The sequence below is a fragment of the Chrysemys picta genome, chromosome 16 (assembly GCF_011386835.1).
Source record: "Chrysemys picta bellii isolate R12L10 chromosome 16, ASM1138683v2, whole genome shotgun sequence".
Lineage (NCBI taxonomy): Eukaryota > Metazoa > Chordata > Testudines > Emydidae > Chrysemys > Chrysemys picta.
Window position 1 is genome coordinate 15,661,258 of NC_088806.1, and position 18,145 is coordinate 15,679,402.

Sequence of the window (18,145 nt, forward strand, 5' to 3'; positions counted from 1 at the left end):
CAGGTCTGGCATTACTCAGGCAACCTAAACTCTGGTATTACTTTTGAGTGCTTCACCTTAAATAATTTTGTTAGTGTTTCAATGGAAGGTCCCCCCACCCTGAAAAAGAAAGGTTAGAAACAAATTCTATGATGGGCAACTGCAACAACTTCCCCACATTATCAGTAAGACTTCAATCCTGAACTGTCAGCGGTGCAGCATAGACTATTACCTCTTGAATTGCAGGACATTAGCTAGCAGCTGGAGAAGGCCCCTATCCTGAGGTCAGGGTGTAGGATTGCCAGTCGTCTGGTTTTTGACCAGCACTGCTGACCGGGCCGTTGAAAGTTCGGTTGGCCGCCCACAGAGGGGCAGGCAGGCTCCCTACCCAGCTCTGCGTGGCTCCTGGAAGCGCCTGGCATGTCCCTCTGGCTCCTAAGAACAGGGATGGCAACGGGGGCACCATGCACTGCCCCCTCCGCAAGTTCTGACGCTACAGCTCCCATTGCCCAGGAATCGCGGCCAATGGGAGCTACAGGGGAGGTACCTGCAGACAGGGGGAGTTGCCAAGACGCCCAGATCCCGCAACCTGAACCCCCTGCCCTGAGCCTCCTCCCACACTCAAACTCCCTCCCGGAGCCCACACTCTCCACCCACGCCCGCACCTCAACCCTCTACCCCAGCCCTGAGCCATCTCCTGCACTCTGAACCTCTCATCCCCAGTCCAGAGCTGCTTCCTGCACCCCAAACTCCTTATCCTGGGCCCCACCCCAGAGCCCACACCCCCACAGCCTGTACTCCCACCCCCAGCAAGGGGAATGGAATGAGCAGAGGCGAGGCCTCAGAGAAGGGGCGGGGCCAGACAGAGCAAGGGTGTTTGGTTTTCTGCAAACAGAAAGTTGGCCACCCTATCAGGATGCACAAATGGGTTTAGCTGCTAGGAGGAGAATCTCCTGGCCCGAAGGGGCTGGCTGTGTACCTTGCACCACTGTACCTAAATGGGTGGAGGTGAGACCAGCCATGCACTGTTAAGGGTTTGCACTGAGGGGGTCACTCGGTTTTGGGGTGTCCCATTTGGAAGGGTGACACCGGTTTCAGGTTCCGTTTTACACTGGAGCATGAGCAAGCGCAGCCAAGGCCAAAGAACAGGCACCTCCGCAGCCCTGAGGCACCGCCCTGAGCCAGCCCCTCCACGCGGGCTCCTGGCCGCGCCCCCTGGCCAGCCACGTGGCCCGCGAGCACGCCCACCTCAAGCCCCGCGGGCAGACAGCCCCGCCCCTGCCCAGGCCACGCCCCCACCTGTCCTCGAGCGCCCTCCGAGCGCGCGTGCACCCCCTCCCCATCCCACGGCACGTGCTTCCCGCGCGCGCTCCCCCTTCTGCCGCCTTCCTCCCCTCGGCCGGAAGCCCCTCCCCCAGGCGCGCGTCATATCCGCCCGCTCGGCTCCGCAGCTCCAATATGGCGGCGCCCTGTGGCTCCTCGCAGCTCCCGGCCGCCGAGTCGCCGCTGAAGATCCCCAAGATGGAGGTCCTGTCGCCGGGCTCGCCGGGGGCGCTCAGCGACGGCAACCCGAGCCTCTCCGACCCCTCCACGCCCAGCGGCGCCTCCCCGCTGGGGCCGGGCGGCCCGGGCTCTGCCGCCGCCGCGGGGGCCGGGGCGGGGGGCGGCGGCGCGGGGGGCCGCGGCGGCGCATCGCCCTCCGTCTCCTTCTCCCCCGGAGGCGCCGCGGCGGCCGCGGCCGCAGCCGCTTGCCGGGGCATGTCGTGGACGCCGGCCGAGACCAACGCGCTGATCGCGGTGTGGGGCAACGAGCGGCTGGTGGAGGCGCGGTACCAGCAGCTGGAGGGCGCCGGCACCGTCTTCGGCAGCAAGGCCCCCGGGCCCGCCATGTACGAGCGCGTCTCCCGGGCCCTGGCCGAGCTGGGCTACGAGCGGACCCCGTCCCAGTGCCGCGAGCGCATCAAGGTACCCGCCGGGCGGGGAGGGGGCGTCCTGCGGGCGGGAGGGAGGGTCTGGGCAGAGAGGCCACTGCCCGCCGGCCGGGGCAGGGGGCTGCGCTCGGTGGGGCAGAGAGACCCTCGTCCTCTTTCGCAGCTGAGCGCTGTCCGGGATGCGACCCGGCCTGACCCCGTGGACAGCTCCCGGGGACAGCGCCGGCGGCTCTGTTATTGGGCTCAGAGGAGGGTCGGTCAGACGGTGCCGTCCCGAAAACTGCTTCGCCTGTTGGGTCGAATTGGGTGGCTTGGACATCCCGGCAAATCCGCCCTGCCCTGGGGTCAGTGATGTTACACTGGGGGGGGGGGGGGGGGGGCTGATGCTGGCTGCGAATCGGCCTTGTGCTGATACCAGATTTGTATCTGTTTTATGGTCATTTGAGCATATGATCGATTTATTTATTTATTTTGCTTGGCGGGGAGGCAGTGTTCCCTCTCCAAGGCTTTTCTCGCCTTGTCTGGCACTCTGGGATGGATAGGGGAATGGGCATGTACGTGTAGTGATGAGCAAGACTCTAGAGGTTGGGTGTCTTCCTTCAGAGCATCCTGAACTTCAGATAACCATCCTGTTCACATTGGATGGGAAATCTCATGCAGACTAGTCTTCTTGCAAGACTTTTAGTCAGGTGATAAACACGGTGAAAATAGCTGTGTTTCTACTTCTAGTGTCAGTTGAAACCAGGCAGTGTGAAGGGGCACAAACTTCAGTCCGATTTTTAGTCTACATTAGGAGCGAACAGTTAGTGTGGTTCTTATTAGCTGAATTAGCTTGCTCCTTCTTTGTTCCAGGTTAGAATGTGCCTTCTGGAGCAGTAAGAAAGAACATCTTTCACTTTGTCTTGCTAAGTAGTGAAAACCTGCTCAAGTGAGGTGCTTTAAGTGTAGCAGATGTGCTCGTCAGAATTGGACAAATAGGTTTTCTTTGCTTATATAGAATGGGATGCTGAGAAGGTAGTGTGCTTTTCACCAAATCCAGATTCACCTTTTGGTTAAATTTAGTCTTCCTTATCAGAGGTTTTAACCTTTTTAAGGTTAACCATTCCACATTATTTTTGTGTTTGTTTTTATTTTTAAAAGACAGAGAGGGTACAATCATTGTTTAAAATGTTAATTTTCTAACCTGTTAAGATACGTTGTAATGCTCGTCTGTGCTGAATACTTTGGCACTTTCTCTAAGCAGAGGGATTCCTGTTTTACCCTCAATCCTGGACTCTGAAGACTGACTTGTCTCTGAAAAGTTGCCTTTTGCAGGGCACACCAGAAGCCAGATGGGTTAGAACACCCCTCTGTGGGGATATTGAGCTTTGAACCTGGTGAGGTGTGACCCCGGATATAATTTCTTAAACAGCTGCAGTATTTTTATAGTCTGCTTTAATTGTAGAGTAAGCGGGAATGTTTGAGTATACCACACTACTGCGGGTTTTGGGTGGGTTTTTTGTGCATCTCAGCTGAAGGTTCACTCACCTTAAGTTTCCATACATTAATAGGAATTTCATCTTCGGAGAGGAAAGTACTGTGTGTGCTGTCCTACTCTACATGCAGACTTGGTTACTCGTCTACCTACCAAGCAGTTGTGTGTCTCTCTCCAGCTTCCTGACGTACCATCTATTGCAGGCCACAGGTCTGCACTGTTGCTGAGCTTGATCATTCGCATTTACACTTGAAATGCACAAACTACTTATTCTTGAAGCAGGTGCTGGTTTTATGCTTCTACTTGGTCATTTGATGCACTGTAAAACTTCTTTGAGTCCCATGTTCTTGGGCATCTTCCAAGGATTTGCTGTGTCAATCAGCTGGACTTGCATGAAACATGTGTATGTCTAGTTTTACTGCAGGGTCTAGTGCATGGGGAAAAATTACTTAAAACTACTCCACACTAGGGCTGCATTGTTTGTCCAGTTTTCTTTCATGAGTCTTCTGCTGTGTCTGTACGTAAAACGCTACAAAGTGGCTCTGCTGTAGTGTTAAGTGGAGACACTTTCTATAGTGATGGGAGAGGTTCTCCCATCGCTGTAGGTAATCCATCTACTTGAGAGGCAGTAGCTAGGTCAAAGCAAGAATTCTTCCGTCGACCTAGCACTGTCTACACAGACATTAGATTGGCTTAAATACATCTGTGAGGTGTGGATTTTTCAGATCCCTACAAGACATAGCTCTGTCAATGTAACTTTTCAATGTAGACCAGGCCTTGGTTGCTACTGGATGGTGGAGGGAACCTTATGCAGTGACTGCAGAAGACGGTTGGATTAATTCAGCTGTACTTGTTACACACTCGGGAGTAAATGTAATGTTTCCCAAGAGCATTACATAGTAGGTTCTATGGTGAAAGGCTTTCACATTTAGTGGCATTTGGAGCACTTGGGTTTGGGTGAGCCTGTTGGTTTGAACAGGTCACAAGATGATTGCCAAAAAAAAAAGTGTCTGTATACCAGAGTGAACATTTTAATGACTCTGTTACGTCCATTCGCGTAGACTGTTCTAAGCTTATTTCTAGGAAGGTTCTCCCTCGCCCCTTCCCATTAGACTGAAAGTTTTGAACAGAACTTTGCCAGCCTGAAAGGATCAAGGTTGGCAAAGTCAATGAATTAGCTACATTATTTCATGCTTGTGTATCACAATGATAAGCAGTTGAGAAAAACTGAAGGTTTTCTGTTATCAAACTTAAACTTGTCATGTAGCGATATCTCTAGGAGCATCACTTAGCAGTTTTGTCAGATACTTGTCTATAGACCCTTCTGGAACAATCTGATACACTTATTATGAACTGTGTAGGCTATTTTAAGCATTAGAAAGTATCACGTAGGCCTTGTCTACACTGCCACTTTACAGCACTGAAACTTTCTCAGTCAGGGGTATGAAAAAACACCCCCGAGCAATGCAAGTTTCCGCGCTGTAAAGTGGCAGTGTAGACCGTGCACCAGCACTGGGAGCTATTCCCCTCAGGGGGAGAGGGGATTTACAGTGCTGGGAAACCGCTGGTGCCACGACTACACAGCCTTGGTAGTGAAGACATACCCATAGTATCTGTTAAAACCATTTGATTTACTTTGTGTGTGAATGGTCCCCATTGATACACTCTATGAATGAGTAAATTCTATGAGAGGCTAAACCTCAGGCTTCCTGCCAAAATGGACAGGTGAAGAACAGCAGTTAAATGTTAGTGCTGTCCAATATTGTGACTCAGCTGCTGCTGCTTACTTGTGAAGATGACTTTTTTTGGTGCATTCTTTTTACATCTTGAACACATTCCATAATGGAGCTTAATGTGTTACAGTACACCCCACAATAGTGAGATCATGCCGTTACCTGATCTTTTGCATATCCTGGAACCCTGCTGTTACGATACTCTCATCCTCCCAGATGACTGTATTGAAGAGCATCGTATGGAAAACATGCTCAGAGGACCATTCAGGATAGTGCTGGAGTGCTCAAAACCAGACTTTTCTCACTAATTATCCAGCATCAGCCAAGGCTGGCGTGTTTTTTTTTTTTTTTTCCAATGGAGCCAAGAGTTGGTCTTGATGCAGAAATTACGGCGTGAAATTCTCTGGACGGTTTATGCACTACACCAGGCTAGATGATCACGGAAGAGTCTAGTTTTCCATGATTTAAAAAAAACAAACACAAAATTCTCTGAAAAAACATAATCTGCATTTTTCCACTATTAAAATGAAACCCTGAACTTTCATTTTCCTAGCCACGCTATATATTGGCATTCGTTGAACACAATGTTTTATTGAGACGGTAGAAACCCATTTATCTGATCTAATTGGGACCAGGCCCAGATTGGACAATCAAAAATTCGGATAACTCAGAGAGCGTAAGCCCCAGGTGATGGGGCCCGGGCTGTTGGCCCCAGTTCAGTTTATACGGAGAGGCTCAGATAAACAGGGCTCTACTGTATGTTTTTATTTTTTTCACAATGTAAAAACTAAAGATTCTCTGTAAAAACACACATTCTGGGGGGATGGGGGGCGTTTCCCCATGGCAGTCGGATTTCTAGGATCCCTGATTATCACAATCGTGCCTTCTGGCTTTAAAATACCAACTCCCGTGGAATTTCAGTGAGATGTGGACGCCTGGCTCCTTTGGAAATGTCAGCCTAAATCGCTTTATTTAATTAAGTTATAGCTGAACCTCCACATAGATTATAAAAATCAATTTTGACTGGTATCCCTTGACATGCATTAAACAAAGAAACGAAAATTAATGAAATTGCAACTATAGTGTATAAACAGAAAGTATTTGGGATGCCACTTTTCTTAAGTCATGATTTATGTTTAGTGTTTTTAAACAATAACTATTTTGGTTTTCCTCAAACACTTAAATTCCATAGAATCTATAGAATCTTGATTCACCTCCCCCCACCAACTCATTTAGCCCACTCTCCTTCAGAAGTGTTTTCCATTTTTCAGTTGTCTCAAATACATGCATCATGTTTGAATTAGGGTAAAATGCAAAGCATGATCCCAGTTCAAATCGCCTGTCTTTTAACATCTGCATATGCTTTTCTCCACATATGCACAGCTGGCCTGCAATCTAGAAATGAGCCTGCTTTTAAATTTGAACCAGAATCTTTAGAGTGGCTAAATTTAGGGATTCATATGCAACAGTTCTAACAATTATTGCTATCTTGTATCTTCAAACTGAGACACGTTGAATATGACCCTGTTGATCTAGGAAGTTCTCTGGACCAACCGGCTTGTTAACCATGAAGCACAGAAAATTTAGATCTTAGTTTCCACATCAGCGGTATGTCAAAAGATTTTTGTTGAGCATGTATTTTCCCTATTCTACAAATTTTAAATTATATCCTTAATTTTATAGTTTCTTGGTCATTGATACTTTCTACTGATTATTCAATGGGTCTTCAAATTGCCTGTGGTCTCATAGTTCTTGTTAACAGAAGAATTACACCTCTACCCTGATATAACGCGACCCAATATAACATGAATTCGGATATAATGCGGTAAAGCAGCACTCCAGAGGGGCGGGGCTGCGCGCTCCGGTGGATCAAAGCAAGTTCTATATAGCGCGGTTTCACCTATAATGTGGTAAGATTTTTTGGCTCCCGAGGACAGCGTTATATCGGGGTAGAGGTGTATTTGCTAAAATACACATGGTTGTTGCCCTGTACTATTGTTACTCTTCACTTGTATGTGAGCAAACATTATTCAGTAGAGAAACCAATCAAAGTGGTTTACATGGCATTGGTGTAGCTACCCCTGTGCAGTAATGTGAAGAGAGAGTCTGTTTGATTTTGATTCAGAATTTCAAAAAAAAGCTATATTTTGGAGACAGTATCACAAAACATCCCACATCCTGCATGAAGTGCAAATGTATTTTTTGAAACTGTGTATCTTCCATTCACCTAAAACTCTCTCTGCTTTAGAGAGTGAACAAGAGCTTAGTTCTTAACCTGAATCGCAAAGCATAGAGATTAACTACATAAAAACTGAGCTTTTATATAGTACTTTGCATTGTCAGACTGATGTATGTACAATAATATGAAGATCAAAAGCTGATGTGTTAGTGAAAGTGGTGTTCCTCAGGATTAGTTATAATTGAGTTACAATACTTGGGTTATGTGGTCTCATCCCAATCCTAACATTTAAATGTATCCCTGAAAACAATACATGTAGATGCCCTGTGACAGTGGGCACAGTGCGTAAAGTCTTTGATCAGTCAATCTCCTCTGGCCAAAACAGCAGAAATGTTCAAAGGTTCGGCTTTTAGATTTTTCTAGAAGGAAAAAGAGTACTATTAAATAGTATACCTATATCATTTAAAAAAATACTTTGCAGTAACTTTATACATTTTAAAATCCTCTTAAACAATTTCTTCTCCAATAACATTTACATTCTTCTTCAGCAAAGGAAAAATAGTTTACCTTGTGCATTTGACAACACCATGTTTATAAGTTTGACTCACAGGCAGAATTTTCATGTTAACCTGTTTCAGTTTATCTATACCTACTATAGCGACAGCTATCACCATCTTCCAGATTAATATGCCTTTCCAGGTGGACAATACCCTTCAGAGTTGCAACTTAACATTGTATTGATGCTAGTCATTTGTTTGACCTTGACTCTTTTTTTTAATAAATAGTTGGACTAGCTATCTTCCATTGTTGTATTCAGTGTTGCCATTTTGTTCCTGGGATATTAAAGACACAAGGTGGGTGAGGTAATATCTGTTTGGCTTCAGCTAGAGTGGGAATCTCTTTTAAAATATTGACTCTATATCCGCTGTTGTGACTGAGCTCTGCGTGGCCAACCTAGTGTTGATCTCTCTGTATCATGCTGATCTGAAGGGAAAGAACTTGTCCAAAATCTTGAGTTGTATTACAGAGCAACTACCTCCACTGATCTGTCCTCATGATTCCCATGATCTTAGTAGCTGAATACTTGTGTATAGCAATCGTTCCCCACACTCCAAACTGTTCAGTAGATTTCTGCTGGACTTCGGATATTCTCAGCAGACATTTTATTTTTTAATTGTAAGAGCACCTTTTAAACCGTTTTCATATGATTGATACATTTACCGGTCCTCTCCAGACATGTGGTATAAATCACAGGAAAAAAAAGAACACCCAGAAGATTCTAATTGGAAAGTCTTCTGTTAGATGACGGAGAGACACAAGTAAGAGGGAAACAACAATCTGTCTTTGAATATTAACTTAAAGTGACAAACATTAACTCTAGAACACATCTCTTGGGCATCCCATTTTAAATTAAAGATTTTAAATCATGATCTAGCACATCTAATATTGAGCTGTTCCAGTGGTCAGTTACTCACTTTTCAAAATTGGAAACTTGTTCTCTGTTTGAAGTTTTTCTAGCTTCAACTTCCAGTCACTGGCTCTTACCCCTTTTGTCTGATAGATTAGAGCCCCCTGTTGTATCCTCCCTGAGCTGATACTTCTAGACCATCTTACCTCTTAACCTTTTCTTCAGTACGCTGAATAGATTTAAATGCCTTAAGTCTCTGTGTGAGGCATATTTTCCAGGGCTTGTAGCTCTCCTCCAAATAATCACCAATTTCTAAACTTCCTTGGTGGGAGGACCTCCTGTATCTCTGCATACATGAGAATAGCTTCCTGGTGGTACCTGTAAGGTGGGGGGAAATTACAATAGACAAATACCGCAATAATAAGGATGAGTTTTGGAACTTCTTTATGGACATCTTTTTGAACTATGTTGTAAGAGCAGGGCCTGGGGATTGCAGTGGGCTATTTCTGATAGTTGTTGTATGTCCGTGTGTCTTCTTCTAGAGGATCAAACTATGAGTAGATCCTGTTTGCAGACCTTAATATTAGGAGTTCTGAAAAAGTATAAACTTCCCTAAGATGACTGAGCCATGTCTGTTTCCTAAATATACAATGGAGTATCCTTCTCCTATAAGCTGACTACAAGAGTATTGTAATATACAATGTAATCTGCACTAGTCATTTCCAAGTGCATTGTATTGTCTATCCCAGCTGGCAAAAGTCACATTAATAATCCTGTAAGTGTCAGTCTAGTGGCACTTAGTTCATTTTTTTTAATTGTGTCCTTAACTGATTAAGGCAGACTATTATTTGGGCCTCCTGTCCTTGACAAGGATGATCCAAATTACTTTTAGTTAGTAGGTAAGAACCTGAATGGCCAAGATGCAGTAGTTGCTGCTGGAAGATTGACTGTTTCTGTACTGTCTTCTATATTCTATTAAGTGCTTCAGAATTTACTGGGTGTACCTGAAACTAATGAAACCCACAAATTCAGAGCAAAGTTAGCTGTGATACACTGGAATTGTAGGTTTTTGTTCATACAGCTAAATGTACATCTACATTAGTTTCTTGAGCAAGGATGGCTGACTATGGTCTTGTCAGTTACCTTTTCCTGTCTAACTTTTTGGTTTTGGGCAAGATTGAGAAGGTGGCATTGGGATAATTTCTTTCATTGATGGAATTCCACACATGTCCATGATCTCAAACAATTTGGCTTCAGATGTGTGTGTTCTCAATGGAGGCTAACATCTCTTTAGTGATGCCTAAGGTCAAAGTGTCAGTGCTCATCCTAGTATGCCAGCAGCGCTTGATGGTGTTGACTAAAATCTAAGTTCTTCTAAGGGTGGATGAAAGAGCCTTATGCTGGAGTAAGGCCTTCTTTCAGAGGTTAATGCTGGTCTACTGTACTTCCAAGAACCATGAAATCCATGGTTCCATCACATCTACTCTCTTTGGCTTACTGTGAAGCTACAAGTGAGACACAACAGGATGCAGTGGCACCAATACATTAATATTGAATACTGTCATCTCTCCATCGTTCCTGCTCTCAGCAGTCTCACTGCTCTCCAGTGCTTTGTGGACTGTGATCTGGATGATGAACCAGCTGTGATTCAACCCAGGTCAGAAACAACTGATGTCTTGTTAGAAAGAAGCACTTAGACGAATGGATGAAAGCAACATCTGCAGAGGATTTCAGCTTTTTGCCAAAGTGGCTTGTGCTCTCATGGCTCTATTTGATCCACCACTTATCAATTCTTAGATGATGCTGGCCCTTACTGCCACATATTCTGCTGCTAGCCAAGAGGCTTGACCTATCAGCAGTGCTTTTTGTCACTTCTGTACTGGGAGCTGCCCTTGAAATCTGCCTGGATGACCAGACAGAAGGAATTTGATAGCAAGGTATAAAGGAGGCCTTAATAAAGTCTAGGATGAGGAATGCATCCGAAAAGTAATCCTTGATGGCCTTTGAACAGTAGAGAGGGTGTTTTCCTTGAAGGCAAGCAAATCTACTCTGGGATGCCCTTATTCATTAAAGATCACCATTAGTGCTTTTAAGGACTGTTATTTAGTAGTCTGTAAAACAATGTCTTGGTCAGCAGGTGAGAGCACGATAGCAAAGACCTGGTGAAGAGATACTTCTGTTAGTCTATAAGGTGCCACAGGACACTCTTGTTGCTTTTCACTGGTGAAGAGAGTAATTGTCTACTCCATCTCGCCCCAAATGCATGAGCTAATGCACCATCGCTTGTTTTTGCTCAAGGAGCTGTATCTTGAGATCTTGACACAAGGAAGGAATGCTTTTAATGGTAGCTGTGTTGAAGTTCAAGTAATTCATTGATGTGGAGTCTCGTTTTTTCCCTTCCTTTTACAGTCACATGGTCAGATCTAGACCTGTCTAGTGCTTGTTGCCATGATATTGGTGCCTAGATGGGTTCCTTATACCAAGTTAGAAGCATTTGTACTCATTAATGCCTCCATCAGTACCAGTAAGACTTTGTTTGTTTGTCTTTAACTGTAGCAGGAATCCTTTCCATTACTCCACTTCAGGCTTTGCCACCAGAGCCTTAGCACCTAGGAATCCTGATGGTGGTTGTGTTGCCATGAGGGGTGGCACTGGCAGTCTACGCCAGACTTCTTTGGTGCCTTGACTAAGTTGGGACTTATTCTGCTTGCTCCACTGGGCTTGATAACAAACAAGAGTCTCTTCCCTGAATATGCGTCTGCCCCATCTTTGTCCCTCCTCTCCCTCCCCCTCCCCCCAAGCCTTGTGTACTTGTGGAGATTTTCTGAACTGCCTTGTCCTTATGGAGCCCTGGGTCCTCAACTCTTGTGGAAATGGACTAGACAGAGGTCTCTGTAGATCTCCATCCTCAGGAGATGAGGTCTAGCTGCTGTTCTGCTGCTTCCAATTTGGCTTCCCTGGAGCTGTCATCTCAGACACCACAGATTAATAAGTAGACACTTAAAAACTTCCTGTCATTCTAATTTTCTTCAGGCATTACTGTGGACTTCTCATTGCTCCTTAGCTGACAGTGTCTGGACTAATAATATCAAGTCCATAGGAATGGTTTTACTTCTCAGCATCTCTGGCTACTGCTGCTGCCACTAATGAAAAAATCAATCCAGTTGGATCTCCTGGGGTCTAAAGCATGTGCTTCAGCCATTGCAGAGGAGAATCACTAACAAACTATTGCTTTAGTTAAATTAACTGAGGATGGAAGCAAAGTTCAGCATGTCTGAGGGCTAGTTGGTGGCTAAATAAGTCCAAAGAGCAAATCAAGAAGTGGTGGATCTGAGGTGGTCCAAAATAAGTCAGAGCTGACTCAGCTGTCTATCTTCATGTGTGAGGATTGTCAGTCTTAACTTACCCTACAGATGACAATTTCTGATGGGTTTGAGCTGTGTTCCCATGGACAGCATAAGGTTCATATCGCAGGAGAGAGGCAAATGAAGCTCATGAGGTCATTTTCCTCTTATCTCTACTATCTCTTTAAAGACCACATTCCTCTCGGCTATTGCAGTAGATAGCTGACATCCCTTACGCTGTTACATTGGATAGGGTGGTCCTGTTTCCTCATCCCCAAATTCCTGTCTCAAGTGATCTCTGGTGCTGGACATCAACCTGCTGGTTTTGTTCTCCAAGCCTTAGTGGCATTGAGGGAAGTGTTTTTCACATCAGGATCCATAGTGTGGACAGAAGACTCTTAGCTATTTAAACGAGACCAAAACAATCCAAACATCCCTGGTCACTCTGGCTTATAGGGATAAGAGATAGTCAATCCTGCTCAGCCCACAGGGTGATTTATTTGGACAGTCTATGCTTGACTGTTCTGACTTGGCACATGTTCAGCCACCTCTGAGAGTTGGATCACATTCAAATAGGTGTAAGGCAGCCTCTGTTACTTGCTTTTTCAAAATCTCTCTCGTTGAACTATGCAAGGCTGCTCTTTAGAACTCTGGTCCTTCACTCAGCATTATAACTTGGACTTGGTCTTCTTAACTAATCCTTGCTTGCCTGCAGAAGGCTGATGACTGCTTATTTATTTGCTGAGAGAGAAGTCATATGGCTAGCTCTCAAAGGGTCAGCAAGGATTCCTGAATTAATAGATGGAACTGATGGTGGTTTTGGCCTCTGCCCCTTTTGTGCCTTATGACTCCAGAGCAATGGGGAGGAGGCAAGTGGCCCAACAGACATGCTTGCTTGAAGCTTCTGAGCTGAGCACACACTTCCATCAAGAATGTAGATCTAGATGAACAATTTGAAGAATCAGTGTTACAACTTCTTGTTCTGCCAGGATGGTTTTCAACTGGATTTTGGTATTTGCTCCCTATAGGCTCTAGTGACAATTTTGAATAAGCATGTTGGACTCTGAAACTAATTCCAGTCTCTTGAATCATCTTCTCATTAAAAAGTTCTTCAGGACACCAGTTCCTGAACGCATTTCTAGTAAAGAAATGTTAAACTCCCCTCTGTGTTGCTTTCCTTGTATCTGCTACCGTGGCAAGAGGACTTCTGGGATGGGAACTTCAGTAATATAAAGATGTTTAATGTACCATTCATTGGATGGTACCCACCATTCCAAACTTTATCCCAGAAGTAGAGTTTTACTGGTCTCAGAAAATAATTTCATTCTTTTAGACAAACTGTCTTTTTTTTTTTTTTTTTTTTTTAAATAAAAATAAAAACCTGCTTGCACAAGGAGAGCTATTGAAAGCCGCCTGAGCAGAACAAAAAATTCAGATCACCCATATTTTTCATCCAGTATGTAGATTTTTAAGGCCTAAAGGGACCATTATGATCATCTAGTCTGACCACCTGCTTTACGCAAGCCTGTAATTGCATCAAGCCTGTAATTTCTGCTTGGGCTAGAACATCTCTACGGCCCTTTTGTTTTCAGTTTTTTAGTTGTGTTTTTTTTTTTTTAACTTCCTGGTAATTGTTGTATCTTATTACAAAATTAAAGGGAGTTTTCTAGGTAAATATTCTTCTCTTGTATCTTTTGTTTTGAAGTTTAAAAAAAAATCTTTCATGTTCTGAAATGTAATTGGATAGCTTTTCATTTTGAACCCATTTTAGCATGAAAAGTAGTTCACTAACACTCATTTGCTCTGAATGCTGATAGCATGGATACTTATCTCCAACAGTGGTAACATGTATGTGCTGGGCATTGGATTGAAAACAGTAGGTACACCAGTGCTCAAGTCATTCTGGTACTTCTGAATTGGCTCCCCCAAAGCCTGGACTGGCTCCAGAAGGAGAGAGACCAGTTAACGAGCTGCTATCTCTCCTTCCAAAGTGGGAAGTTGGGTTCAGAGAGTTCTGGCTCTTCCAAAATATGGGTGAAAATCAGTAAAAACTGAGTAATAGCTTTGGTAAAATCTGGGAAATTTTCAGTAAAAATCAATAAACTGAAAACAAAGGGCCATAAATCTATTTTTGATCAAGATTTTTTAAAATTAATTTATTTTTTTAATTAATGGAGATATCCCATCTCCTAGAACTGGAAGGGACCTTGAAAGGTCATTGAGTCCAGCCCCCACCTTCACTAGCTGGACCAAGTACTGATTTTGCCCCAGATCCCCAAGTGGCCCCCTCAAGGATTGAACTCACAACCCTGGGTTTAGCAGGCCAATGCTCAAACCACTGAGCTATCCCTCCCCCCCGGAGTATTTTACAGCAGAGATTTGTAAAACCATTACCTGGTCATACATAGACGTTTAGTAAGCATGACAAAAGACCTTCTCTTTGAATTTTTCCCCTTAATTGGAGAAGGTTGTTTCTTGTTGGAGAAATAAACAAGATGCTGAGGATCACTGACTTGTACAAAGTGTTAACGGATAAAATCTCGTACGTGTGTGGCAGCTCCTCAGCCCATTGCCCTTTCAGTCTTTCCCATGGAACTTTTGCTTAGCTACGCTGGTGATTCATAACTAGACCAGGTGAGTCAGGTATACAGCTTCAGAAAACATAGCTGCAGTGGGAAACTGACTGGGGATAAGGTCATCAGTGCCCATATTGACAGCCTGGAAAACTGGAGCTGCTGAGTAGGGCTTGGTTCCAGGATTAGTGGGCAAACTACTGGAGGTACCTATATGCTACAGTAGCAGTGAGGGCTGACCTGTTTCCAGGGGCTGAGCATATAGTGCAAGCTTCTCTGGATTTCCTAGTGTCACGTTTTCTGTGTATGGCTTTTTAAGTTATAAATGTTGAGCAGAGATGGTCTTTATTTTCTGAGCGTAGAGCACCCAGTATTTGTTTAGTAATAACATTTGAGAAAGCATCTGATGGTTAGCACCACACATTGAATAGTTATATTAAAAATAAACATGATTTTTTTTCTTCTGAAAAGACTTATGATGTTATAAAGGTGCTGGTAGGACACTATATGGAGATGTGGTGTTAATGCCCTTGAGCAGGAGTCCAGCTGCATTCTGGGAGGGAGAGAGGGACTACAAGGCTTGAAAAAGCCTCTCTCCCGTGATAACACAGGAATTCTTATAGGTGTAGGGAGAATTAAGGCTTCATTTTTCAAAAACAACCCCCCCCCCCGCTCCTAGTTATAATAATTATGCAGAAAATCTGCAGAATGTCTTGATGCCGTGCTACATTCTTGAGCCTGCAAACAGCTGCAGAGTGAAATGAATAACTCTTGTTAGCTGCAAGGTGGTCATGCAGAATCATGTGGGGCAGCAGTGAAACAGACCAGAATATGCCAGTTTTAGTTCAGTGCTGTTAAAGCCATGTGCTGTAGAAGCATAGAGGAGATATCCATGATGGAGAAAATGGAAAATGTCTGTGGGGAGGAGAAAATAGTGGCAGTCCCCACTCTCCAGGGAAGGAAAATAGAGGTCCCACCAACAGTTTTTAGCTGTAGGTTGGCAGGAGGAGCTCTTCTTTCAGAAGCTAATGGGGTTGTAGAAAGCTTTGAATTTATCAGATGTCTACTGACCAGAGGTGAATATGAAAGATGGAATCATCCAAGCAAGGTCCTGGGTCCTTTTGGCAGTAATCTCAGCATATGCTTTCCATCCTACCAAAGTATCTGGAGATGTGTTCTGACCAGGGCACTGCCTCTTTCATCTTTTGCATTGGTCTCTGGTGAGTAGGTGCTTGGAGAACTTTTGCCATGGTCTTCGCAAAATAACGTTCGTGTTGAGGGCCGAATGAAATAAATGGCTGCTAATAAGATTGCCTCTGCTGAAGTCTTAAATGGATAATTTGGTAACATCCGTCCAAGGGAGAACTCTTTTGAAATTGAGTTTTAAGCGTTGAAGCCAATGTTTGCAGATGTTGAGGGCTCCCAAAGGACCTAATCAGGGGATATTGAAGCTTCTCAGTTAACTTTGCTGGAGACAACAGTGTGTTTATTTAGCTTGGCTATTAATAAATCAGTTAGAATCTCTTGGGCCTCCAAATTCAGACAGCAGTACCATTGTTGCTCAGTTGGATAAGGAAATATTGCAAGGTATGTAAGAATATAAAATTGTCATGAAAACTGTTTTAAAATTTGAGTACACTGATTTCTAAAAAATTCTAGGAATGATACGCAGTGGTGGTGTAGCTGTGTCAGTTGTCGGATCTTAGAGACGAGGTGGGAGAGGTAACCTCTTTTATTGGACCAACTTCTGTTGGTGGAAGACGGGCTTTTGATCTTACACAGAGCTCTTCTTCAGGTCACAAATGATATAGTAGTTTACATGTTACCCTGTGACACTGTCATAAATAAGGTGAAAAATGTAGCATCAGTCTAGAGTGAGACAAAGTATCCATCTGAAGTGTAGTTCTGCTCTGCAAAGTGACTTTAAAACTGGTACTACCTACTCGCATGTATTCTCTGGGTATTACATGCTTGGTCTAACCATTGACCTGTTTAGTGTTTACTTCTTTAGCCTTGCAGTGCCCTCTCCCAAAGAGGGATGCAGTTCTCTCATGGATCATCAACAGATTAAGCATCAAATGCAGGGTCTAGTTCTACCCACAATTACTCATCCGGCCCCATTGAACATACAGTTGTTGAACAGGTGGAAAGTGATTATCAACACTTGAAAACTTTACCCAACACCTGCTAAATGGAGGACTCTGCCTACTAACCAGCGGTAGATACTAAAGACACAGGTGGGTGGGGGACAGTAGCCCTGCGATCAGTATCCCATTGAGAGGCCCAATGCCCCTGCCACCTTTGCTCCTATTTCAACTAGAATATTGTCCTGCAACCTTGCTTGGGGAGGGGGGGGGGCATGTAGCTCTGACACTTTAAAGCACCTCTTTCCAGTTATGGAAGAAAAGGAGTTTCTCTTCCTCTCTGGTCTCCTGGCTGTTGCATCTTGGGTGGGATGAGATCTCTGCTACTCTGCACTGTCCCAATTTCCATTTTTTGACTCTTCAGCATTGAATAACTTTGTGCCTGCTGTTTGCTGGATATAGCTTTCACAAGCAGCAGCATGCAACTAGCATGAGTTCTTGATAGCTGCACTTCTGCCCTCCAGATTTCTGAATATCAGCTCTGGAACTGATCAGAGTTGTCTGTCTCTATGAGCCACACTGGAGCTGTCTTGAGAATCCGGAAGAGACATCGGTTTACATTCTTGGCTTGGAAGGTTGTTTTTGCAACCAAAAGTGCTAGAAACGTGATGGCTCTGTAGAAGGTGACATAGTAGAGCCTGTCCTCGGCCCAGAAGTGCATCTTTCAAGCCCTAATGCTTGCTTTTTTGTGAGAGAACACAGCTTGATTTTCTTATTCAAGGTTCAGTTTGAAGTGATGGCGGTTACGAGAAAAATGTTTTGTAAATTGAGTACATCTGATAGGAAGTCCTTGAAACGCAGTAGATGTGGAATCCTACAAAGCAATTTAGTCACTTTTCAAAGTAGAACCACACTTTATTCATGTCCCTTAATGTTTTTAATTCAAAGACTTTCTAAACAGCTCCTCCTTGACTTGGAAAATTGGAAGCAGATGCAGAAGAGTTAGATTTCATACTGTATCTTATAATAATGCATAGTACTTGCTACCAACTCAGCCACTAGAATAAGAAATTAAATAGGTGCAAGAAACCTGGTCTAAGCTTGGCAATCTGTCTTTATTGGAGGCTTCAAAATCTGAACTGGACTCTGTTGTAATGGATTGCTAGATGTGGCCATCTTAGTATTGTTATTTGATGTTTGAGTCTGGGAATTTGGAGCATTATTGATTTGACCTCTTTTAAATTTCAGCAGCTTCCCAAGAGACAGAGTGAGTTAGTAAGGAATGCAAAATATGTAAGTAATACATTTTACTAGCTAAATAGTTTAGGCAAACATTGTTTACCTTGTATCTTCTTACTAGAATAAGGAAGGTTGGACTGTCTTTGCTTTTGGGGACTCTTCTTTCTGTCTTCCCCCTCCCCCACCTTCTCCAAACTGTGG

General features: G+C 44.2%; 1 protein-coding gene across 4 annotated transcripts in view; it reads left to right on the forward strand.

Moving 5' to 3' along the window:
• Positions 1-1,360: 1,360 nt before the first annotated feature.
• The window catches only part of LOC101937355 (myb/SANT-like DNA-binding domain-containing protein 2), a 34,292-nt gene continuing 17,507 nt past the window's right edge, over positions 1,361-18,145 (forward strand). Inside the window, exons 1-2 of one of the 4 annotated variants that reach the window (XR_002889235.3) lie at positions 1,361-1,944; positions 17,954-17,998. Coding sequence is in view for 3 of the 4 variants with exons in the window: in XM_005294704.4 (XP_005294761.1) it covers positions 1,438-1,944; positions 17,954-17,998 (552 nt within the window). In the remaining variant the exon portion in view is untranslated. The remainder of the gene's footprint in view (positions 1,945-17,953; positions 17,999-18,145) is intronic. The other 3 variants (XM_005294704.4, XM_005294705.4, XM_005294706.4) reach the window with 3 other exon arrangements.